The sequence below is a fragment of the Dermacentor variabilis genome, chromosome 1 (assembly GCF_050947875.1).
Source record: "Dermacentor variabilis isolate Ectoservices chromosome 1, ASM5094787v1, whole genome shotgun sequence".
In the NCBI taxonomy this organism is placed as follows: Eukaryota; Metazoa; Arthropoda; class Arachnida; order Ixodida; family Ixodidae; genus Dermacentor; species Dermacentor variabilis.
Window position 1 is genome coordinate 117,794,289 of NC_134568.1, and position 26,026 is coordinate 117,820,314.

General features: G+C 44.8%; 1 protein-coding gene across 1 annotated transcript in view; it reads left to right on the top strand.

The window, feature by feature from the left end:
* The window catches only part of LOC142571875 (uncharacterized), a 39,948-nt gene that overhangs the window by 12,573 nt on the left and 1,349 nt on the right, over positions 1-26,026 (top strand). The window contains exons 2-4 of the mRNA XM_075680554.1: positions 3,162-3,226; positions 9,936-10,013; positions 16,568-16,603. Coding sequence (XP_075536669.1) covers positions 3,162-3,226; positions 9,936-10,013; positions 16,568-16,603 — 179 coding nt within the window. The remainder of the gene's footprint in view (positions 1-3,161; positions 3,227-9,935; positions 10,014-16,567; positions 16,604-26,026) is intronic.

The following is a 26,026-nucleotide window of genomic DNA, read 5'->3' on the forward strand; positions in this document are numbered from 1 at the left end:
GGGCCCCTTTTTATTTAATTTTATTCAATATTCAGTTTCGCTAGCCAGTTGTTGGGCCTGTCTCACTGGGGCGCACAGTAGCAACTTAACAACGCGTCATTATCAATTGGTGTGCGTCCGCTAAAGCGGCATCTACCAAGGGCCCCACCTCCCTCGCCCTGGGCTACGCAACGGGTCACTTCGCTCCCCTTGTTAGCAGCACTCCGTTGTCAGGCGTGGTGGTGAAGCATAGGACAAAAAAAAAACAAGTACTGCAGAAGTCAAACGAGAAAAATTATAAATAACGCAGCAACTTGAAATTATAAGAAATATTGCCACGACGTGATTCGAAGCCGCGACCGCACAATCATGAGACCTAAGCTTTTGCGCGGCGTCATAAAGCCACACGGAAATGTACGCTATTGCACAGTTTCTGCATCGGCTTCCTGTTACCGCGGCTATAGTGGAGGGCTCCATCATTACAGTCAGTTCTTTTATTTGCCCTACAAATCGTTCTTTTAATTCAGGACATGTTTTCCTCCCGATCAATTGTGACAGATTTTAGTTGGCCTCACTGCAAGCTGTACGCGGACCATAGGTCGGCAACGTCACTCATAAATCGACTCACTCAGACTAAGACCGACACGTGAATCCGAGTGAGCCCGGCATTGTTTACGACGCAGGCCTTCATGCCGCACAGTGCCAGAAAGAAAGGACAGAGTTCTATCCTGAGCTGCCAGAAACGCACGCTTGCGCCGCACGCACGTTCGCAAGCACGCATAAACACAAAAAAATAAGAATTTCTACATTTTTAAAGATGCCTTTAGCACAGTTTTTCCTTGGATAAAATACTTCGAGCCCTGTCAAGATCGCGCTTTATACTTATTTGTTTCTTACAAAACATTGCGATGCGCAGGAAATAAGGTATTTCTTTCTTGTATGTATAAACGTACGTATGGAAATGATCGGGCGGAACAATTCCCCGGCTAAGTACGTCAGGCTAAGCCCGCCTGCAGCTACACCACCACCATCTTGGGCATATTTTTTTTTCTGAATGTTTAGCGCTTGCAATTCCTCTTCATGTGCTATACAGGGTGTCTCAACTATCACGCCCCAAGATTTAAAAACATGCAAATGCCACTTAGCTGGACAGAAGCAAGGTAATATTGTTTGCCATCGCTTGGAGATACTCAGATTATTTTTCGCATTCAGCCTGATTACATAATTATACTTACTTAATTAATCAACTTCTCAAATATTATAATTAGATGAAAAGTGTCAATGAGAAAATTGTAGAGCAACGAGAAAAACTCCTGATACAGCTTTCTGATGCTCAATACGTGCTACATAAAAGCGTTTTTCCGAGCGTGAAAGAAGCCAGCGAATACACGCAAAGTTGCCGCCGACTGCATGGCCGCTCGAGGCACTATTGGCCTCGAACTCCACCACTGGAAAAGTTGGCGCCACCGTCGGCGTGACGTGCTAGGAGGGATCACGTGGACATAGCGGCCGCGTCGGCTGCTTCGGGAGCGCCGAAGCGAGCTGAAAACGAGTTTAAATTCCCTCGTACGCTGCGGTCCTCATTTAGCGGCGAAATTTTCCCGCTTCGAGTGTCTCCTTTACAACGCTTGAAAGCACTACAATAGGTAGTGGCTGCCTTTGAAGGCGCGCAACATGGAAGGCTGCTGCTCGGTGCCGCAGGGCCGGACGCGCGTAACGGAGGCCGGTGTCAGCCTTATTCACACGTAGCCGCAGCACAAGAAGCTGCGTGAAGCTTGGCTCGCGAAACATAAAACAGGCAAACAGTCATCGGCTACAACTCGGGTATGCAGGAAGCACAGACGCGAGGAAGATTTCTGCTACGTCGCCCGGTCTGCGATGTTCTGAAAACGCGCATTGAGACGCTCGCCCGAGTCCGCTGCCCGACTAATGTCATGACGGTTTGGTCTATGAACTTGTCGATGCTATAGATACTCGCAAGTTCAGTGGAGTGGAAAGGCAGCGGTAAGAAGCACATTTAAAAAAAGCATGGCATATGGTCATGCTTGTGTTATGAATTAATGCACTGGATTACAGAAAAGGAGCAGCGGGAAATTGCACGCTGAGAACACCGATAAACATACAGTGCGACGCAACTCGAGAAATAATATTGAAAGGTCAAAAAATTTAGAAGAAAAAAAAAGATTGAATCGTCGCGACGGGACATCACAGTCCCCGTAGGCGTCGAAGTCTCTACAATGAAATTATTTTTGAACAGCTCTGATAGCGCCCACGCAACAATGGCTGCTTGTATACTGTCAAATGCTCATACTCTGCGGCCTAAAGCTCATGGCTCGGTGCGAAAACGCGCGCGTGGAGAAAGCGAAACAGTGCGCGGACAAGCATGCAGACGCGCAGTCGGTCGCTGCGAATCTGCGCGATCGCTGCATTGAGGCTTTGTTCTATTACACTCCATTTAATTATACAAACACTATAAGAACATATTTCACATAATTTGCTCTCAGGGTTTACCTAACTTTCACGCAAGAAGCCGGTTCGGGAGACTCCATCGCGGCGACCGCGCGCAGTGGCGTTCACTGTACGTATTCGGTAAGGCGATAGCGTCTGTAAACGATTCTGTGCTTTCAGTTTGCCCAAGATTATTATTTAGACAGTAAGAAACTTCTCTCGTTTCGAAAGTACTTATAGAAATGTCCGGGAGAGCTCGCGCGTGGTGTTTTCAGTGAGCGCTGACAGCAAAACCTATGAGGAGCGCGCCGCATGATCCCTCATACTACGCCAGCGAGGCGCTTCCGATAGATGGCGACTCCGTAACTCCTCGCCGCCAATAACGAAGTTTGTGCTAAGAACTTTCAACACCGAAACTATTCGAAAGGTCTACTGAAATCAATCGAGTTTCTATCATCCCGAGCCTAACGTAGTTTGTGTTGCGGCAAAAAAAAAAAGATCTATCTATTCCAGCGTTTAAGATTTGCGATACGACGATGCGAAATTTTCAAATATCCCCAAAAACACAGTGAACAAGCAAAGAACTACATACTCACAACCCATGCGGGTATCACTCATCTCAAGCATCAAATGCTCTTGATGCGCTGCTCAGCAATATTTCACACCGTATTCTGCTTAAATTAAATTTGTGTTTACATGTTGCACTGCTTTTACACGCATTTTTATTATTTCAGATAACAGCACGACTACCGAAGAAAAGAACAAGACCTTGGAGTGTGTGCTCGGCGAAAGTGGAGAGGTGCAGTTTTCTAGCGCAATACTTATGTCGGGCAATAATCTTATCGCGAAGCCGGAAGCCATACTTACATTGCCACATGGTGAAAACATACGCACCACAATTAAAGTGAAGCGCCTCATGTTAAGGTAGCTACGGGTGATTACAAGTTACCCTCCTCCTTAGCCATGTTTTTCCATAAGAAACCTCGACACCAACACTGACCGCGCTGCTCCTGTCGACATGGAGCACGTTGTAACACAAGCAGACGACGCTTGCGGTGTGCAGGAAGTGCTTGAGTGTAGTGATAAATTGCCGTTGTGCATTCTGTAATTTCGTTACTTTTCTTTAGAGAAACGAAGTAACCAATATTACAGCTATTACGAACACATTTGTTCACCATAAAGTTTGAAACATTACCGGTGACGCAACGTGGGTGGCCATTCGGATAGCTCGCACGACTGACCCCACGCGCCCCGTATCAGTGGACTGGATGGCCGAAAACTCATGGGAGCGGCGCCGCTGCAATTGGCAGCGATGCACATGTTTAAAGCCTTATATTAAATTGCACGCTTTACGTAGCGCGCTTAAATGTGTGACTTAACATATCCAGATTTTCTAGGCATCAGGGTTTACGTCGCGTGGGTGCCACCATGTGGAGTAAAGACCTTAAGCTTTTCAACCTTCCCGCGGTGACGTAGTGATGACGTCAACAAAACGAAAACAAAAATTAAAAGTTATTCCTGCGCACGGAACTTCACTACAAAGCTAGCCCGCCGGCGTTATCGCTGTTCTTGATAAAGAATAGCCGTTCGCCGCTGGAAATTAATACCCCTGTTACACGGGCACTTGCAACGGCCGTTAACGCAAACGGCAGTTGAACGCCGTAACGGCCGTGGCAACGGAACAGTGGTGGCTGCGCTCACACGGCACTTTCCATGCTCATGTAGGTTCACTTCCATTTCGACGAGCTTTCACGTGACTCTTGAACTTTTTACCTCGCCAACTCGAAAAAATTTTGTTTCTGGATCCAATTCGATCCATTGCGTTGCAAAATGGCTGCGTTTGTTGTGGTTTCAACGTGTTGAAGCGTCCCATTTCACGTTCCATCGCTTGTACTAACCGAAGCACCACTGTGCATTTCCTTTTTTTCTTTCGTACTGCGAGAACCGTCCGCGCGATTCAGCAGGTGCAGTGTTGAACGTGGTGCGACATTGCGACGCGCACCCGAGAAGAGCCGTGGAATGGCGCTTAGCCGGCCGCTTATGAATGCGACCGTGATCGTTGACCCGATTTGCTTCTCCTGGTTGGTACGAGGCCTTGTCTGCAAAAAGGGCTGAACTGCAAGGTGTGCGCATTAAGAAAGCGTCAATAAAGAAGCGGAAGGCGGCCGAGAAGCCATGCCGCATCCTCGCTGCACTCTCTGTGGTGATGTCTGCCAGGCAAGAGCGTGTGGACGCTTTCCAGACGACCGTCTTGGTACGACACTACCGTGCCGACGTAGTCGGATCAAGATTTCAAGGCCAACTTTCGCGTGACCAGTTCCACATTTGCCTACATCGTGAGATCGTGTCCCTCACTAGCACGGGAGGATACCAACATGCGAGTTTGCATACCCCTACACCAGCGCGTCGCCCTCTCGCTGTACAGACTGGCTGAACAGAGCTGGTGGAACAGCGCCGTTATCCTTGTGTACACGGACGCATTGTGTTTCTGAGCTCGCAGTTCGGCAAGGTGATCCTGCCACAAGTTGATAAGTAAGTGAGTCAGTGACGCTGTCCAGGCAAAGCATTCTTGCGCCGGCGCGCTCGCCTGCAGCGGGGACACGTTGCTGCTGGGGGCTGCCATCTTGCCTATTTCACGACAAAACGGACGGAAACGGCGGCGGAACGGAGACCGGTGATGTCCGTTGGCGTCAATCGCCGTTGGATTTCCAGCGGCGCTCGCGCTGCCGTGTAACTCCGCCTAACGGCCGTTACGGCCAAGTGCCGTTTTCCTTAACGGCCGTTAAAGTGCCCGCGTGACAGGGTAAATCCTTAGAAGTGTTTAATCGTGACACGGCAAATACAGCGGCGATCGATTCCGAGCTTTTCAGAGGCTTCCCGAAAGGCAGCCACGGTTCTTTTTTTTTTTTTTTTAATGCTACAGAGTCAACGCACTAGAGTAATTGTCGGAAGCACTTTGCGGCAGCTTTTTTTCAGTCGGAATGCATAAGACTTGGCGTCTGAACGTCGCACAGCGGCGGTGAGAGAGGCTTTTGTGGACGGTTCTTGGACTTAAAGGTTTCTCTAAGGTGCCCCCAAATATTTTGCAACAAAGCTGTGAGCCTCTATAGATGGTCAGGATTTTTTGAGGCCTGCTCAGTAGCTGTAAACGTGTCACGCATTTCATATACTCTTGTGCAGGTATATAAGTAAGTTCCTGATTTTTTTTTTTGGTATGGCTCTCAATAAAACAATCTTAGCATTGTATTCAAATTTTTAGGTATGTTGCCTCTCATTGTTCTTGACATAACAGTGAATTTTCCTTTTCTTTAATTGTCATGACTATATCACACACGTCGTCAAGTTTTGTGCAATATCTCAGTGAGTATATCAGAAGTTCTCAGTGCGCATATCAGAATCACTACTACACTTTGGTCTTTAGGGCATTATATAAAATTCTTTTTCATATGTGTGTACATGAAGCGGCCATCGCGTTTTCTTGAATTTTATTTCTTTTTTATTTCACTGTTTGTGAACTTTTGTGTTGTTTAGTAGTCATGTATATGTCATGCATTTTTCCCTTTTGTTCATTTTCTGCACGCGTATCATACCAAGTTCATGCGAAAATCTTTATTTTCGAAAACGGGAGTCAATAAAACGAGGCCAAAGATCTGTTGTGTTGGAAGTGGAATTTATACATGTTCTGGCATACGCTGGCGTACTCAAAGTATGGACAAGACTGCGTGCGTGCTAACACATAAAGAACCCACGGCGCACCACGCGCCAGTTCACAATGCCAATGTATGGCGTAGCACGTGCGCGCAATAAAAAAAAAATACGCGCCGCAGACAGGCAAAAAGAAAGCAAATATAAAGGTGCGCGGGGCAAGAGGAAAGGTGGAAAGAGAGCAGAGCGGGTCGTCATAATAAAAACAAAAAGAAAAAAAAACAAAGCGCTAGGGTGAGGAGGCGCCGCGCGGCTGCTGTTCCTGTTGCCATGACAACGTAAACAATCGTGTACGCCGCCATTTTACCAAAGTATCGCCCTCCTGCTAGGGCCGTAACTGAAGGGGACCATGGCGCTAGCGTCGAAAGAGCGTGTACTTAAAAACAGCCAATGGCAGCCATGCGGAGATTCACCCCTGGGACGACGTCACTACAGGCGCAGCTAATCCAACACCACCTAGATATTACAAGGCCTTTTGACTCCGATTCATGACGTCATGTTACCATAGACTGCCATAGAATCTAATGGGGATTACTCCCGAGTAGGCAAAAGTGATTTGACGTCACCGCTTTCATCACGCCAGCCTTGTCAATGGAAATTTCGGGCCAGGTAGCGTGGCGTCGTGGATCGGAGTAAACAGGGCTTGTGCGATCTAAGTGGTGTTGGCTAATCGCGTGCCTCTCTTTCTTTTCTTTCTTTTTTTCGCACATGCGCATGGGGTTGCGCCGGAGCAGTTTTCGGCGTACACGCGGCCGACAAACGGACGGACGAACGGATGAATCGGCTAGCCATATACAGCTTCGCTGTAAAAGTCCAACCTGTCATGCTAGGCTTTTTACCTTAAACCTGACAAAGATAGTGCTGTCCTGAAATTTCTAGCGGCTTCACTTTTCCCATGATGCCCGCATTTTTGTCGGCCTCTGTTCATATGTTGGGGGATACTTGATAGACGTTGTAACCATAGAACGCCAGCTGACCATGCTGCTCAAGAAGTCATTTTATTTTTCTGATGCCTTCTGGAAGCTTCTGCCTTCTTGTCGTTCATCGGTCTTCTGAATTCATTATCGATTCTAGACCATTATGACGACTAAGCTCCCGCGGAAGTCCGCAGTGATGCAACGGCCATTGGATTGAAGCCGTTTAAGCAAACTTTACCGTGGACACTACAGCCGCTGTTTTCCACATCGAATGGAACTATTCTATTGAAGAGCGCGATTCTAAAATTTCCAGTCTAAAAAAACTGTCTTTATTTGTTGGCTAACAGTCGTGTGCTGTCATCGCGTCATCGCTTCTTTCGCGGTATTTCATCATTGCGAGACTCAACTGGCCGACTGGGTCACTCGGCTTTGTGCCCTCATGAGTAACGTTACCCTGTTCCCAAAACGCCCACGCTCTATCCAGTTTACTGCAAACTTACACGAATGTGCATTTTCAGCCTGTTCATTATTTGCGTCCTGTACATCTAGACTGAAGGTGCTTGTTTTTTTACTGCACTGTACTAATAAACGAACTTATTTTCGAATTCTATTCGTATATAATGTGGTACTCTTGATGTCCTTGCCGTACATAATGTACACAGAGTACTCGGGCAACCTCAAATGAAATGCTTTAACTTTTTGCTTGAGCACGCCCGCCATTGTGATGTAAATAAACCTAACTTGAACTAATTTCCTCAGAACTAAACGCTTAATAAAACGCTGACGTCATCTTGGACAGCATCGGCAAGGGCCGCGGTACTCAATATTCTGACACCTCTGTTCGCAAACTTACATTTTTCAGGGGATGATCGTGTATCATAGAAACGCCCCCCTGATGTCTCTGGTTAGTAGTTGTCATCCTCGAGCACCCACGATAAACCGCCATCGCACAACTCCTTGATGGTCTGGCGGCAGGCCACCATGGCATGTCACGCACGTATGACCATGCCGATTCATTTGGGTTGCACATACTATTCTGACGGTGATGGCGTGGAGCAGAGGTAGAGCATCGGGCCTCTAATCTGAAGGTCCTAAGTTCAAATCCTCCAGTCCACTACACCTTTAGGCTGCTTGAAGTGGCGCCTGTCACCGGCAAAAATAACATTGCTAAGGCCGAGTGGGACTACACTATAGTCCAGGTGCAACCAGATTAGGAAGGCCCACTAAGCTTCAACAAAAACGCTCCCTCACCAGAACCCGCGAATACATGCAAAGTACCTCGAGCGGCCGGTCGTGCGGCAGTTTTGCGTGCAATTGCGCGCTTCTTTCACACTCGGAAAAACACCCTTATGTAGCACGTATTGAGCAACAGAAAGCTGTATCGGGAGATTTTCATGTCGCTCTACAATTTTCTGATCGACACTTTTCATCTAACTGTAATATTTGAGAACTTGATTAATTAAGACTAATTATCTAATTCGGCGGGATGAAAAAAATAATGTATCTCCAAGCGACGGCAAACAACATTACCTTAGTTCTGTCCAGATGGCTGACCTTAGTTCTGTCCTTAGTTCTAAAGATGGCGCGTCGACAGCTATGACACTTTTCCGACCATTGTCTTTCTCACCTCGCTGAGCACCTTCTCCGATGTATGGGAATGGCCTGTAACACTATATACAGGTGCTGTTACAATGCTGCAGTAATGAAACTGATGCTTTAACGTCATATCGTATGGTTGGGTAGTAGATTAAATAATAATAATATTTGGGGTTTTACGTGCCAAAACAACTTCCTGATTATGAGGCATGCCGCAGTGGAGGACTCCGGAAATTTCGACCACCTGGGGTTCTTTAACGTGCACCTAAATCTAAGCACACGGGTGTTTTCGCATTGCGCCCCCATCGAAATGCGGCCGCCGTGGCCGGGATTCGATCCCGAGACCTCGTGCTCAGCAGCCCAACACCATAGCCACTGAGCAACCACGGCGGGTGGGTAGTAGATTCATGTGAGAAGCAAAATAAATAACGCTGACGAAAAAGGTGCTATCAGTAAGCATGATATAGATTGTTCTGCGTGCGTGCGGAAGCCTTGTTCACTTGTTCACGCCATGGCATTTGGCTAGCGCTTAATACTCAAGGTTCGAGAACCAAGAGAAGGGCAGTATGTCGCAGGTTCACAATAACGAACTGTAGCAATTGTACAACTGATGACACAAGCCAAATCACAACAATAAGTGCTTTACCAGCTTACGCTAGGCATCATATAAAATGGTGATTGCTTCCCATTTTTCAGAAAAGCACGAAAGTCAGACCTGTGTTCTGGATATGTATCTATGTTTATATCACCTTCCTTTTTTTCATGTTGTTTGTACTATTGAATGACCGGTTCCAGTCACAATTGGGGCGTCACTTTGTGCACGCTAGTAACGCCAAAATATCTTTATATACATCTTTTTTAACGTTGACATAATTTTTTAAACACGCCGAGCACGTAATACAATTGGACTTGGATTTTTACAACAATCTTCTTAAAGCGAGGCTTTTGTTGAGAACCCTGCTGGACTCTCCTGAACGTGGCTGCTGGTTGGGTGCTGCCGCTACTGTCTTGTCGAATAGATCAGATTTTAAAAAAAATGAATTACATGTCCGATTATGGGACCGAACCTGTATTACGGTGTCTATTCCTGCTTGCGCTACTGGAATACCTAACAAAGCTCAATGCTTGTATTCGATTTGTACTGGAAAAGGTTGACATTGTGCGTACACTTGGTCAAGTGCAACGCAACAATTGTCCTGAGTTCCCTACAGCAGCTATGTGTGCAATTATTTCATGAATTCTATACATATTTATAATCCCGTGTTGTCGTTCACCGCAAAATTTTTTTAGGACGCCAGAAGATTAAAATCATACGTGGAAGGCCCTGGAAGGAATCGCTCGGAGACTATGAGGCTCTTGTGCGAAAATGTAAGTAGCAATTTTTTTTTAAACAACCTTTCCCTATCTCTCCGGCTTTCCGCGTGGCTGCTTGATATTTTCATGTAATTTTGACATTTAAATCAGCGCCAGTAAGCTCACTTTTGTTCTGCGAAATCAAACAAAAAGTCACTACATAAAACCTGTACTCATATCACGGCATTATTGCACAATATCTCTGTATTATATTTCAACTATCGACCGAGACTGGATAGGTTTTACAGGACTGGAAAATCGCGGCTGTTAATCCCATCTTTAAACCAGAATACAAGAAACTGGTGGAAAATTACAGGCCTATGCCTTTAACTTCAATATCTTGTAAGGTTTGAGCATTATTATCTCGGTGAATATTTATACAATACAGGAAATAAACTGATGGGCCTATAATTGTTAAATTCTTCTACGTCTCCATTTTTGTGGAATAATATAATGTTAGCATTCTTCCGGTTCTCTGATACCCTTCAAGTCGTGAGACAGTTCGTATAAAGGGCCGCCAGCTTTTCAAGCATGATGTCCCCTCCATCTTTGATTAAATCAACTGTTATTTCATCTTCTCCTGCCGCTTTTCCCCGTTTCATGTCTTGCAAGGCCCTACTAATTTCATCGCCAGTTATAGAAGGAGCCTCTGTAACCAGTTCATTACTTCTTCGAATGGACGTATCGTGGTGCAGGTCAGTTCCGCCGCTTTTACTATATCTTCGAATTTGCTGATGATATTATCCTGCTTATCTTTCAGTGCATACATATTGTGTTATCCTATGCCAATTTTCCTTCTCACTGATTTCAGGCTGCGTCCATTTTTAACGGTTCTTCAGTCTTTATCGCGTTATAATTTCTAATATCACTTATTTTCGCTTTGCTGATCAGTTTTGACAGTTCCGCGAATTCTATCTTATCTTTTGGGTTGCATATTTTCATTTTTTGTCGTTTATTTATTAGGTCCTTTGTTACTTGGGAGAGCTTGCCTACTGGTTGCCTTGGTGTCTGGCCTCTCACTTCAACTGCTGCCTCTGAAGCCAACCTAGTTACAGTTTCATTCATTAGCTCTAGGTCATCATCATCTTTCTGTTCTAAGGCTGCATATTTGTTTGCAGGTACCAGCCTGAATTTGTCTGCTTTCACCCTTAATGTCTCAAGATTGACCTGTTTCTTCTTGACCAATTTTGCTCTTTCTCTGTTCAAATTGAGGTGAATCCAAGCCCTCACTAACCTATGATAACTGTATTTTACCCTACCTATCACTTCTACATCCTGCACTATGCTGGGACCAGCAGAAAGTATGAAGTCAATTTCATTTCTTGGTCCACTTTCTGTTGCTACGTTTCCTGACAAAAGGTGTGCATTATTCGAAGCTTGTTCCTTTATGCGAATTCTACCAGCACCTCTCCTCTAGTGTTTCTAGAATCGACGCCGTGGTTGACAATTGCTTGTTCACCAGCCTGCTTTTTCCCCACTTTCGCATTGAAGTCACCCATTACTACAGTATACTGAGTTTGCACTTTTCTCATCGCTAATTTAACATATTCGTAAAACTGTTCTATTTCTTCATCATCCTGAGTGGAGGTTGGAGGGTAGGCTTGTACTACCTTTATTCTATACCTCCTATTGTTCTTTATTATGACTCTTGCTACCCTCTGATTAATACTGTAGAATTCGTCTATGTTGCCGCTATGTCGTTATATATAAGGAATGCTACCCCGTATTGCTTTATATCCGGGAGACCTCTATAGCAGAGGACATGCGCAGGAGCGCTTATACTCGGACTCACAGAAAAGAAAAGACAGAGTGAGGCTATATAGTTTCGCCGGAAACGCGAAGCAGTATTAGGGACAGCGAAGTATGTGACAATTACACGAAGGAAGATTGCACCTCCGAGAGACGCCAGATTCGTGGTGTCGGGAGAGGACTCGGGTTGTGAAATTGAAGTCTCCTACTATGAGGGCTTGTAAATTCTCATATAAGGCCGTCACCTCAGTGAACAATTCTTCGAAGCCACATGAAGTCTGTTCAACTGCATATATATATATATATATATATATATATATATATATATATATATATATATATATATATATATATATATATATATAGGTTCGGAAAGCTGGTTGAAGCTGGTCGCCTCCTCACCCCCCCCCCCCCCCGGAAAACAATGCAAACTTTCCGCGTGTAGGCAGTATCATATAAGCCCCACACCCTGCCCGCCAACTTCTCGATGTGTCCTTGCAAGCGTATGGAGAGAGAGAGAGAGAGAGACAACCTTATTTATCCCATCTTAAAGGGAAAGGGTTGCGGGAAGAAGGCGAGGGAGGTTATCCTACCCGCGGTAGGCCTCCACTACCACCTCAGCCCACCTCAGGATAGCCTCCTGAATTTCGGAAGCGTATGGAACTCCCGTAGTAGCCGAGCAGCAGGCCGGGAGCGCGCTATGTTACAAGTAGGTTCCCGGCGGCAGCCCTCATCTGTCCCCACAGCAACGGCGGATGCTCGACTATTTCGCCAAAGCAGTGGTGGTGGCAAGGGGCGCCCAGAGACCCTCGAAATCTCTTTGAGATCTGAAATCCTTTCGAGATCAAAATCGGCCTAAACAACCGAACGCCAGGTCCTGGTACATCTCCACCCATTAAAAAAAGCCGGTGAGTTACCGGTGGCACCAGTATTTGAATCTAGCCAGTACCTCCCGCATGCGAGGCGGACGCTTTACAATTTCTCCTGTGATGGCCCAATCCTCAAGAACTTTTGATCTGCGCAGTCTCTGAGTGGACATGATTCTTCGCTGAGCAGTCTTGCTTTCCTTCACAAGCTTCACTCAACAATAACCCTTAGGTGCGAGTAGAAGTTGTGCATCATATCTAGATTGTTGAATTAGCTTCGCTTTATAGCAGTGACACTGTTTTTATCTTTTAATTAGCTGAAAGCAGGAAAATGCTTGGGAACCTTACACCTAGCCCAACCCAGTGTCCCCAGAAAGTCGTTATGAATGTGACAAAGCGCTAATTTTGGTTATATATATATATATTAAAATATGGGATTTTACGTGACAAAACCACGATCTGATTATAAGGCACGCCGTAGTGGGGAACTTCGGATGAATTTCGACCACCTGGGGTTCTTTAACGTGCACCTAAATCTAAGTACAAGGGTGTTTTTGCATTTCGCCCCATCTAAATACGGCCGCCGTAGCTGGGATTCGATTGCGCGACGTCGTGCTTAGCTGCGCAACGCCAAAGTCACAAACAACCACGGTGGGTTTCTCTCTCTCTCTCTCTCTCTCTCTCTCTCTCTCTCTATATATATATATATATATATATATATATATATATATATATATATATATATATATATATATATATATATATATCCTAGAAGTTTCGCATTAACGCAGGTTGACGTCGCACAATGCGTTCTACCTAACCAATACAGATTATGTATTCAAATGCTACATGCATAACATTACTTCCCATTCTGCGTGGGATCTGCATATTTCTCCAAAAGAAAGTTGAGCATTGTGATATTTTAATATCGCGCTTCTTATATTTATCTCTGTCGTATATTGTACGCTATTGTAACAGCGAAAACGGATAACGCACAAAGACGAAGGCCACGGGACAAGCGCTGACTCGTAACTAAGTTTTATTCATGCAAAACAAGGTAATGTATATGCACACACAAAATCAAGTCAAAATGCAAAAACAAAAACTATGGGGGCGCATAAGCAATTCTTATGATGTGTAAATGCGAGAGGCATTACTTGCCACTGAGTGTGTCGCTGAGTTATGTCGCTGAGTTTAGTGTTGCTGCGTATATGTTTCCGAGTGTAATGTTGCTACTTATGAGGTTGCTACAACGGAAGACGACAAACCGGCCATACTGAGATATCTCAGCTGAGTTTTATTTGCGGAGTTATCATAGAAGTAGTGTGTCACGCACATTGCATTGAGTGTTCTTTCTCGACGACGCCACTTTTCCGATCGATGACAATACTATTCCGAGCGGAACCACGGTGCTGACACTACATTTCTTCGTTGGGTTCATAGGCGAACTCCACCTCATACTCTCGGGAGATGTCCTAGCCCTATAGTATAGTAGTAGTATAGTATCACTGCGTTGCGATGGTATCGTACTTCGTCGGTAGTGAACTGGCGCCTTAGGCCACGCTTTGCTGTCTCGCCTGATGACGTAGACGCGGGCAATTCGACTTCGAACGATGAAGACTCCATAGCGCCGACAGTGGCGCCGCTCCTCTCACGCGCCATCTAGTGAATTGCCCGCCAGGCAAAGCCCAACTACCTCCACGGCCTCGAAGTTATTCACCACTGTCGCCTGTTGCAACGGTGTCGCAATGCAAAGGTGGCGCAGTAGTTAAAGGGGCTGGCAACTGGCCAGTATGTGTTGTGAGACGTTGATGGAAATAAAAGGACCACAATTTATAGTGACAGAATCCAGCACGCTGTTCGCGATTTAAATAGGAACTACAATTTTAAATTTGCAAAGAAAGTCTCAAAAACCAGTAAGTGGCGAGGCCTGGCAGTGAAATCTTCATACTTCGGATGTAGTCTATGAGATTACTGTACGTAAGTCAGCTGTTATTAAGTACGAAATAATTACTGCTTAACATTTCAGTTGCTATATTATATTAGACACTTGCGCTTTAGTCTGTGCTTTAGAAATCAAAAGGGCACGCATGGCTGCGGCAACACGCTGACCTGCGTATCACATGTAAAAGCGGCGTTCTGTTTTCAATCCGATTGGTTTCCTTTTGACGGCTTGAATACCAAAGCAGTCGGACAGGAATCCACGAAAACACGTAGCCATTATCGCAGAAATATTTTAACATTTCGGAGAACATGAATCGCAGGAACATCGACTTGATAAACGAAGTAATACTTTGTCACAGTTACGGCCGCACTTGTCGTCTGCCTCCCACTAATGCCGGCGTATAATCGCTATCGCGCTCCCCTATCACCGTTTTCAGCATGCCTCCGGTTAACGGCTACATCCCCACTGCAGATCGAAAAATTTTGATAAAAAATGTTCCACAACGTTTTCCGCGTTACCCCTTCATGATTAGACACTCTGACTGGTAAGCTTTCTATTGCATTAAAAAAAAATTGGTACCATGAAAATTGGTTGTCAGTCCCTTTAATGCGCTCAGTTGCGGAGCGCTAGCAGTGGCGGTGGGACGGAAAATCTAATCCTTGCTGTGGCCAGTTGTTTCTTTTTTTTTAGTTAGATCAAGATGACGTAATTGACGTAACTGGTGTTCTGCCGCGGCTTTCTGATGACGGCGGGGTCGTACAATAAGCTAAGTAATGCAGTCGCATTAAAAGCACGTGTTTCCATCAGTACACTTCCTGCAACGAGCCATCAAGGTACGCCAGTTCCTTCTGCGGTAGTCTAATCGAAGGCTAGCTAATGCCATGTGAGCGGTTTCGACTACTACCTTGATAGCTCATTGTAGGAAGGGTGCTGATAGAGACACGTATTTGTTTACGCATTTTGATTCGATTTTGTGTATGTATGTACCACGTAACCAATGTCCCACGTAACGTGTGCCAAAATTTCAAAATATGCAAGTGTCACGTAGGTGGACAGAACCAACGTAATGTTCGCCGCCGCTTGGAGCAATTTAGATAATTTTTTGTATTTCACCTCAGTACATAATTAATTACTATTAATTATTAAACTTGTAAGAAAAACACAATACAAACAAGTGCCTTTTACGTATTTGCGGGCTTTCTTTCAGGTATGGAATTTTTTTTATGTAGCACGCATTGCGCAACAAAAAGCTGGATCAGAAATGTTTCATGGTGGTCTACAATTTTCTCATCGGCAGTTTTGCTCAAATTATAATATTTAGGAAGTTGAATAATTTAATTGATTAAATAGTTGATGTTGAATGTTGAAATATGCAGTTTCGTCTACTCGCCCAACATTTCATCATGTTGTATGTAGTAAGTACCTTCTGTTAAATATACAGGGTGTCCCAACTATCATGCACCAAAGTTTAAAGATATGCTAATGCCACGTAGCTGGACAGAACCAAGGTAATGTTGTTTGCCGTCGCCTGGAGATACTGAGATTATTTTTACACTCCGCCTAATTGCATAATTAGTCTTAATTACTTAATCAATTTCTCAAATATTCTAATTAGATGAAAAGTGTCAATAAGAAAATTGCAGAGCAACATAAAGAACTCCCGATGTAGCTTTCCGTTGCTCAGTTCGGGCTACATAAAAGTGTTTTTCTAAGCGTGAAAGAAGCCCCCGAATACACACAAAGTGCTTCGAGCGGCCAGTCGCGCGGCAATTCGCGTGGCATATTTTTAAATCTCGATCGGTGCATGATAGTTGGAACACCCTGTATACATTGTGCGCGGAAGGAGAAGGGACCCCATCAGGCCAGTCACTTTTTGCCGTCCTTCTGGAATGTAAATCTATCTGCGCAAGTATACGCTACACTTCGAAATAAACTTCAGCCCTCAAATGTACGCAGTCTGCAATACATCTCGAATGCTTTAACATTATTATTTGGTCGGTTTCTTTCAGCCCAACTTGTTCAATCAGAAACTTCTGGAATGGGAGGTGAGTATGCAGTGGAGAATTCTTAGCACGTCGCTTGCTACTTCATCTGAGTGAGTGAGTGAGTGAGTGAGTGAGTGAGTGAGTGAGTGAGTGAGTGAGTGAGTGAGTGAGTGAGTGAGTGAGTGAGTGAGTGAGGGTGAGTGAGGGTGAGTGAGGGAGTGAGTGAGTGAGTGAGCGAGCGAGCGAGCGAGCGAGCGAGCGATATCCGTACCAGCGAGTGAAGCAACGCAAACGCAAGATTAGCCTCTGCAAGAGGTGAATATCGCGACTTCATGTAAACGCAATAGGTAGAGGTGGGCGAATATCAACTTTTTTGAACACGAATCGAACATAAACAGTGTCGTATACCGAATCGAATATCGAATAGTCAAATAAGGACGCATATATTTACAGCAGGAATATTTATTTCGCTGTTACTTAGGTAACAGTGAAAAATACAGCAGACTATCAAGGAGAAAGAAGGATCAATTTTGAACACAAAACCACAGATTGTCACTTAAAAAACAGCACCAATAGGCTCAAAACTTTAGAGCCTGGTTGCAAACATGCTTTCCAATAATATATGACTGCTGTATGACGAAATTTCCAAAAATAACTCTAAATTAATGGCTTCGAAAAAAGATACGAAGTTGTTTAAATTAAAAAGAAAATCTGCTAAGGGATTTGTGTGCCGTACATCTATGTAAGATGTCCCGTTGCGAGGAAAACAACAGAGGTTGTAGCATAAAACATAAAACTGCCGCATGATCGGACTATCAAAATGTAAAATGACAAGCCAAGTAAAATTCACAGGTTGTATAATGTAGGATTCCGCCGTGTAATCTGAAAAAAACTTGCATATTACCTACTTTGTTTCGGCATTGCTTCGAAAATTTGTCGTTTCGCTTCTGATAATTTGCGACACTTTGTTTAACAGACGGAGAGCAGTAACCAGACTTTAACATTCGATTGTTGCAAAATACATAATTGGTTAGCTTAGAATATTCAAAAATGCCGTTTTTTAGTGCGAATGCGAATAGTTAGTGTGTAGCATTAGAAACATGGAGTAATCACATACCCCTAATAAAAAGATAATAATAGAAGATAAAATACGCGTCTACAGCGGAAGCGATATGATTGCGATTAGCATTCTTAGCCTACTTTACCATCACTTAGGCGTACTGCTGCTGATGTCTGTTATCTAGCCCCCGAAACGTCGCTCTCACTTCACCATCGCTACTGGACGCTGAAAAAGAAAACATCTCACAGCAGCTAACTCTGGACTTCGATACCATTTTACTGCCGCGTTATGTATTTGCGATTCCGGCGCTTTAACCGCTGCGCTAGCGCAGAAGTTCAGGAGCTGTAGCTTTTTGCGGCCCCTGAAACCTCTCTCTCGGAGCTCACGAAAGAATAGCGTGTGTGCAAGGTCACCCAATACAAAACTGCTTAACTTAGCCCCGCTATGACGTGCATTACGGCTAGATACAAAACTGGTTACAGACCCTCCCTTGCAGTAAGAACATTTGAATTTAGCTGAGCTAGAACTTAGAATTATATCTCTGCTATAGCTGTTCCGAGTTATAACGGAAATTACGCCGCGCTGAAGATACTCGACGTCGCTGTGCGGCCCAACAAGGACTTTAACGTCGATATATCATCATCATCAGCAGCAGCAACAGCCAATTTTATGTCCATTGCACGACGAAGATCTCTCCCTGCGATCTCCAATTACCCCTGTCCGGCACCAACCAATTCCATCTTGCGCCTGCGAATTTCCTAATTCCATCACCTCACCTACTTTCCGCTCTCCTTGACTGAGATTCCCTTCTCTTGGCACCTATTCTGTAACCCTAATGGTCCACCGGTTATCTAACCTACGCATTACATGACCTGCCCAGCTCCATTTTCCCCCCTAATGTCAATTAGAATATCGGCTATTTCCGTTTGCTCTCTGATCCAAACCGCTCTCTTTCTGTCTCCTTAACGTTATGCCTAGCATTCTTCGTATCATCACTCTTTGTGTGGTCCTTAACTTGTTCTCGAGCTTCTTTGTTATTTTCCATGTTTCTGCCCCATATATTAGCACTGGTAGAATTCATTGATTGTACACCTTTCTTTTCAATGATAGTGGCAAGCTTCCAGTCAGGATCGGTCAATGTCTGCCGTATGCGATCCAACCCATTTTTATCCTTCTGTAAATTTCCTTCTCATGATCAGGGTCTCCTGTGAGTAGCTGACCTATATAAACGTACTTCTTCACAGACTCTAGACGTTGACTGGCGATCCTGAACTCCTGTTCCCCTGCCAGGCTATTGATCATTATCTTTGTCTTCTGCAATTAATCTTCAACCCCACTCTTACAATTTCTGTGTTAAAGTCCTCAATAATTTGTTTTAATTCGTCCCAGTGTTGCGGAACAGGACAATGTCATCTGCAAACCAAAGGTTGAGATATTAGCCATTGTTCCTTACTCCTAAGCCTTTCCAGTTTAATAGCTTGAATACCTCTTCCAAGCATGTAGTGCATAGCATTGGAGAGATTGTGTCTCCTTGCCTGGCTACATTCTTTATAGGTATATCTCTACTTTTCTTGTGGAGAATCAAGGTATAGATGTGAAATCTTTGTAGATATTTTCCAAGATAATGACGTAAGTCTCCTGTATTTCTTGATTGCTTTATGCCTCTATCACTGCTGGTATCTCTACTGAATCAAATGCATTTTCATAATCTATGAAAGCCATATAGAGAGGTTGATTAGAGAGAGGTTATTATATAGAGAGGTTGATATAGAGAGGCACTCTGCAGATTTCTCGATTACCTGATTGATCACATGGATGTGATCCATTGCAGAGTATCCCTTCCTGCAACCAGCCTGTTCTCTTGGTTGACTGAAGTGTTGCCTTTGTTCTATTAAAAGTTATCTTGGTGAATATCTTATACAATACTGGAAATAAGGTAATGGGCATATTGTTCTTCAATTCTTTAACATCTCTCTTTTTGTGGGTTAGTATAATCAGAGTCCTTCCATTTTTTTTCTGGTCACGAAACTGCCGCCTCAGTTTCATATAGAGCCAGCGCCCGCCGCTAGAGGCGCAATCGTGCATGAGAGGGCATGCGAACGCCGCTACCGCTGTGGTTGTGTGTGGGGCAGCCTCCCAACTTCCTCAACCGTCGCTTTAGTTTCACGTAACTATTTTTAACATTGAATATGCTTAAATTACTGCCTGAGCACGTCTTCTGCCGTGATATGAGCGCCCGGGAAGAAAAAAAAAAGCCTCACACAACATGGAGCTTGCGGCGGCCTCAGACAAAAAAAAAAAAAATCTGGGATTTTAAGAGCCAGAACCGCGATACGATTATGAGGCACGCCGTAGTGGGGGACTCAGGGTTAATTTTGACCACCTGGGATCCTTTAAAATGCACCTAAATTTAAATAAACGTAAATAAATGTCTGAATGAGATTTAGGTAGGATTAATGCAAGACAAACTTCGCTACTAAATGTTTTTAAAATGTACCTAAATTTAAATAAACTGGTGTTTTGCATTTCGCCTCCGTCGAAATGCGTCCGCTGTACACGGCCGAGTGGTCTCGGTCCACATTTCTACATCATCACCGTTCGCCTCAACACTTCAGTGGGCTCCGCCTTTTAATATTTGCCTGAAATTAAACACCGCGCATTCGCAACAAAGCGCCAGTGTACTTAAATTTAGGTGCACGTTAAAGAACCCTAGGTGGTCTAAATTTCCGTAGTCCCCCACTACGGCGTGCCTCGCAATCAGATCGTGGTTTTGGCGCATAAAATTGCCACATAAAGCCCCATAGTTTAATTTTAATCTTTCTCTCCTTCTTGGACCACTGCGGCTCGCAGTATTGAACACGCGTGTGTCTGTGTGTGTGTAACAGTAGAAAGAGGGACGGCATCTGAAAGGAAGACGAAGCAGACGCGTACCTTGTTATATAGCCTTACAATAAGGATTAAAATTTATTATGGTGGCACTGACTGTGCGCTCTGGCTGATAACCTAGGAGAATTCGGCGGTGTTCGCCCCTGCTTGCACTGAGGTGCTATGTTACTTACTTATGCTTACTTACTTACTTATACTTACTTACTAATTTCGTTAACCTCTGAATTCTTTTATTCAGAGGTTAACGAAATTAATTATAAGAAATAAGAAATTAGGCTCCCTATTTTGGTTGGCCAGATCACGAATTGGGGGCTCACGTGTAAGGGCCGGAGCGTAATTTACACTACCATTGTGTGAACTATTTTGTACACTTGTACCATCCGATTATTTTCTCGGAATGCTATTGTTGTTTTGAAGACCTTAGCGCTGAGTTTGAGGATGCTGAAATTACCGAACACCATTGCCGCAGTAATGGTGCCCGCAAAGAACTCTCGCGGTGCGATGAAATGCTCAAATTTTTCCTCCGCAAGATGATTCCAAATACTGAACAAAAGACAAAAACATCCTACATAAATTAAACATCATACACCCCTAAAACGATTCGGCGCAGACAAACATTAATGAAAAAACTCAGTAAGGAGATCGTAAATTTTGATCGAATGAGCCCCACCAAACACAAAGTTTCAAGCGCGTTTTGATGGCGAGCGGGCTCGTCTCCGCATCTCGCGGAGGCCGCGGAATCTACGGAGCGCTTGGATTTCAATTCTGAAACGTTATGGGTATAAAGTTCTCATAACCTTTTGATGAGAAAGGTGCATTGACATTTCCAAAGTCGTGCTTTAGATTTTCAATTCGGAAATTTGTGGGTTTAATGCTGTTATAAACATTTGACGCCAAAGGCGCATTGACTTTTTCTGAAGTCGTACATCAGACTATACAAAGAGACAAGCCAAATCAACACACTATCAGACAAGTTGACAAAGCACGCAGCGAGGTCTGATGAGACGAAGCGTTGTGGTGGTTCATTTGTGCCGTCATGTCACAGAAAAGAATATCAACATTTTTTTTTCACCTGCGCCAAAGCATCCATGTCAAGACACTAAAGCCAGCAAAGGTAACTAAGTTGTTATTTATTTTTCTACTTGGAATTTTATTCGCGAAGACACATTGAGCCTCTTTTTCGTTCTCGCTACCCGCGGGCTGACGATCCAGCCAGAGCGCATGCGTTTTTCTCGTGCTGCATCGACCACCACGCGGCGCACTTCGATGCGCGTTGGTTTTAAAAAAAATATATTATGGTGTTTTACGTGCCAAAACCACTTTCTGATTATGAGGCACGCCGCAGTGGAGGACTCCGGAAATTTCGACCACCTGGAGTTCTTTAACGTGCACCTAAATCTAAGTACACGGGTGTTTTCGCATTTCGCCTCCATCGAAATGCGGCCGCCGTGGCCGGGTTTCGATCCCGCGACCTCGTGCTCAGCAGCCGAACACCATAGCCACTGAGCAACCACGGCGGGTGCGCGTTCGTTTTTCTCTGGCCGACTGGATTTTCACCTGGCAGAGTTTTGGGCGCTTTCTGGATAGCAGCTGAGAAAAAGAAACAATGCATGGTCGCTCGCCGTCATCACTGCGGGGACCCGACGGATTGCAACGCGTTCGCTTGAGCGCAACCTCTCCGGAAAATTTTGTCTCGCCGGTGTAGGATACCGAGCCTTATGCGCACGGGTACTCTGTAGACCAAGCGTCTCACGTTTTATTCGCTATTCCTTCGGCAGCCACACTAGGTGCCCAAAGTACGCATTTGATTGTAGCCAACATGCTTTCCTTTGCATTATTTCATGTCGGCACCCCCGCCCCACAAAAGAAGAAGACATTGTTGCGGCGCAGAGAATTGCCTCATGGTGAAAGTTCGATTTTGTTACTTCTTTTGCGGAAAGTAATTGGCCACGGGACGCTTCAGTTGCGGGATACTCTTATTATATTATTGCGATAGCAGTTATATGGACACTCCAGGCGCATTCCTGCCGTCGCCGACGCCCTCATGTTCCGTATAAAGTCCAGGAGCGGCAACATCGTGACCGCGCGCCGCATACCGAACAGACACCCCCAAAGGCTGGGAGCTCGAGCAGCGGCCGAAGCATATGATCTCCCCCCCCCCCCCCCAGCTCATCATTCTCCCTCAAAATCCGACGAGATTAGGTAACAGCGTCAGTGCAGACACCTTTCCAGATCTCACATTCACAAATAATGTCGACAAGGTATTCTGGACCAATCTAGGAGAGAATCTAGGCAGTGACCATTTCATCATCAGCGTGTCGGTAGGCTCCCCGAAAATTCGGCGATCCTGTGGCCAGGTGGTAATCACGAACTGCTGTATGTGTGAGTGAAAGCGTAAGGTGAGGGGGGCATGGTTCAGCCGACGATGGTGGCTCAGTCTTGTGTGCGCAAGGGAGAAAAGCGAGGAGGAAGCGCGCCACCTTCCGTCGGGCGCCATACATCGGGGGAGTGGAGGGAGGGGGGGGGGGGCTGCGATGTGTGAATCTGTGGTTGCGCAACATGTTTATTTGCCTTGTTTGACGCATCATATATAATGACTTTTTCTTAGATACGTAAATTTATTGCTTATACGTATATTGAAATATTTTGTTGCGAAGTTTTGTGTATATGTGCAGTGAACTTTGTTTCCAGTGACACTTTTTTGCCTTTATCAAGCTGTATCTTCGCATTTGTATACTCCATTGTATGTTAGCATTTCTAATGTCCGAAGGCGAGTCAAATGAAAGTGAGCCAACCCGCCCCGCGCAATAATGGTTCGGTTCACTATTTGCGAGGCATGCGCATAGCACATAGGCATCTCATTTACAAAAGTGACATGCAGGAGTCCGTATAAATGTTCTTTAATGCTCTCATATATTGGGTTAAACATGGTTGCGTGACATAATGGACACTACAAAAGTTGAACAGCGTGGTGTGGTGAGGTTTTTGACAGATGGAGATGTTTCCCAAAAAAGAAGTTAGTCGCCGTATGGCTGCCGTGTGCGTTGAACATTGCATTTTATTGGACACTGTGAAGCGTTGGAGCAAACGGTTCAAAGAAGGACGTGAAAGTTGCAAAGACGATCTATAGCCGGGCCAAAGCCACCGTGCAATAACCCCCAACACAATTGCAAAGGCTGATTAGACAAGAACGGAGGATAAGAATCGATGAATAGGCAGGGCTTGTGAACATCAGTCACGATTTGGGTCGCACCATAATTCATGAACATCTCGGTTATCGACTCTTGCATGCGCAATGGATGCCCAAGATTTTGAACCATGGCCAGAAGACGGAGAAGTTCAGCGCTGCCTTGACTCATCTAATCCGGTATCATGATGAGGATGACGAGTTTTTGTCTGCAATTATGACCGGGGGCGAATCATGGTGCCACTACTACGAGCCTGAAACACGACGGCAAAGCTTACTGTGGAAACATTTGAATTCACTACCCCTAAGGAAAGCAAAGGCCGTCATGTCTGCCGGAAAGGTGTTGTTGACTTCTTTTTTCGATCGTCAGGGGCCATTATTCATCGAATTTGCTAAGCCTGCAGAGATTATCAATCGTTTCCCATGTTATGAAACGTTGGATCGGCTGCGTGTCGCAATCAAGAACAAACACCGTGGAATATTGAGTGGGGTCATCTTGCTCCACGACAATACCCGTCCCCACGTCGGTGGTATGGTTAATACAAGACTGGCAAAGTTCAAGTGGGAAACGCTGCAACATCCGCCATACAGCCCAGACCTGTCGTCTTGCGACTTCCACATTTGGGAGCATTTGAAAAAACTGCTCAAGAGAAGCAAAGTCATGTCGGACGATGACGTAGAGTCAGTTACAGATTTTTGAAGCAGCAACCCAAGGAATTTTATGAGACGGGAATTATGCGACTCGTACGTTAGTCAGTGGGACAAATGTCTAAATGCTCATGGAGACTACTTTTAAATAAAGTACCCTGTTTGTCATATATTCGCATTGGCTCACTTTCATTTGACTCGCCCTCGTATATTTGGCAGAATTCCTGCTTTTTATGTGCTCTCTGTTGCGACTATAATTTCGGAGCAATTACTCGCAATACACGACCGGTGACAGCTGCTCCTGCGCAACACATTCTAACAAAGGACAACGTCGTTGATATTTTTTCCTGGTCGTTGCATATGTGCAAAAATGTAAACAAGGTTCTTCAATGACAGAGAGAGAGAGAGATGCAAATGAGAGAAAGACCGGGAGGCTAACAAATTTTCATTTAAAAATGTGCCTTTAACTTGTACATTTCATGGCCTTTACATTTTTCATACCAGCGGCATGCTCTGCTTTACTGGCTTCAAACTGATATAGTTCTAAAATTCGTGTGACATTTGCTTCACTTATCAAATATAAAAAAATCATAGAAGCATTGATATCAGTTGTTTCGGGCACAATTTTGAGACATACGAGTATATTCTTTTACAAAAAAATACATGCTTGTCTTGGATTCATTTGCAGCATCTTTGGCAATGGCAACGCCATTATTATTAATGTTTAATGTATTTGATTCCTCGACTAATTCCATAAGGAGGAGGCCGAGCTTCAAAGTGAGCCCCCCCCCCCCCCACCCCTGAATGAAATTTCTGGCCACGCCACTGCTCGGATACACTGTATTATTTAGAAACCCGCTATACTTACCTCACGAAGGCTCGTGCACGGCGGCCCGTTGAAGCTGGTGCGACCAATCCGGTGCGTCCTTGACTTTCTTCGCTCCACATCATGCCTGCCGGACGGCATCGCAAAAAATCTTTTTTTCTTTCGCTGAAGCGATTACTGCAACCGTACGTGCAGCAACTCATGACGAAGAGTACAAACAGCGCCAAGGAAGTGCGCTGCTCTTAACGATGTGTTCACGACGGAAGCTCCCGTCACCACATCAACCACATACTACATACACCACGCCACGTATTCATTCATTTGCAACGAAAATGGCGCCGGAGAGACTTCCGAAACCGTGCACTCTTTGATGAAAAAAACAACAATATGGAAAAGCGCGCGCTGTCACGTGAGGGCGGTAGTCCAATCGGAAAGGGGAGACGTGAGGCGGTAAGGGTAAGGGAGAAGGCCGGAGAGCCCGCGCGGCGGCGGAAAAATTCAAAAGGTGACGCCACTTTGAGACATAGGCGTAAATTTTTCATTTTTCCGGTTTTCCGGAGGGGGGACGGGTGTAGGGGGTACGGGGGCCTGACCAGCTTTCCTAACCCCATATATATATATATATATATATATATATATATATATATATATATATATATATATATATATATATATATATATATATATATATATATATATATATATATAGTAGTAGTAACTGGATTTTTCAATGGGTCAAACGTATTTAGAAAGATGAGAACCACAACTTCGCAGTTATCTTTAGCCTACTTACCCAACAGTTCCGGCCGGTGGATCGCCTTCTCTAAAGGATATATATAAACCTTGATGAAGATCCGTACAGCGGTCGGAACTGTT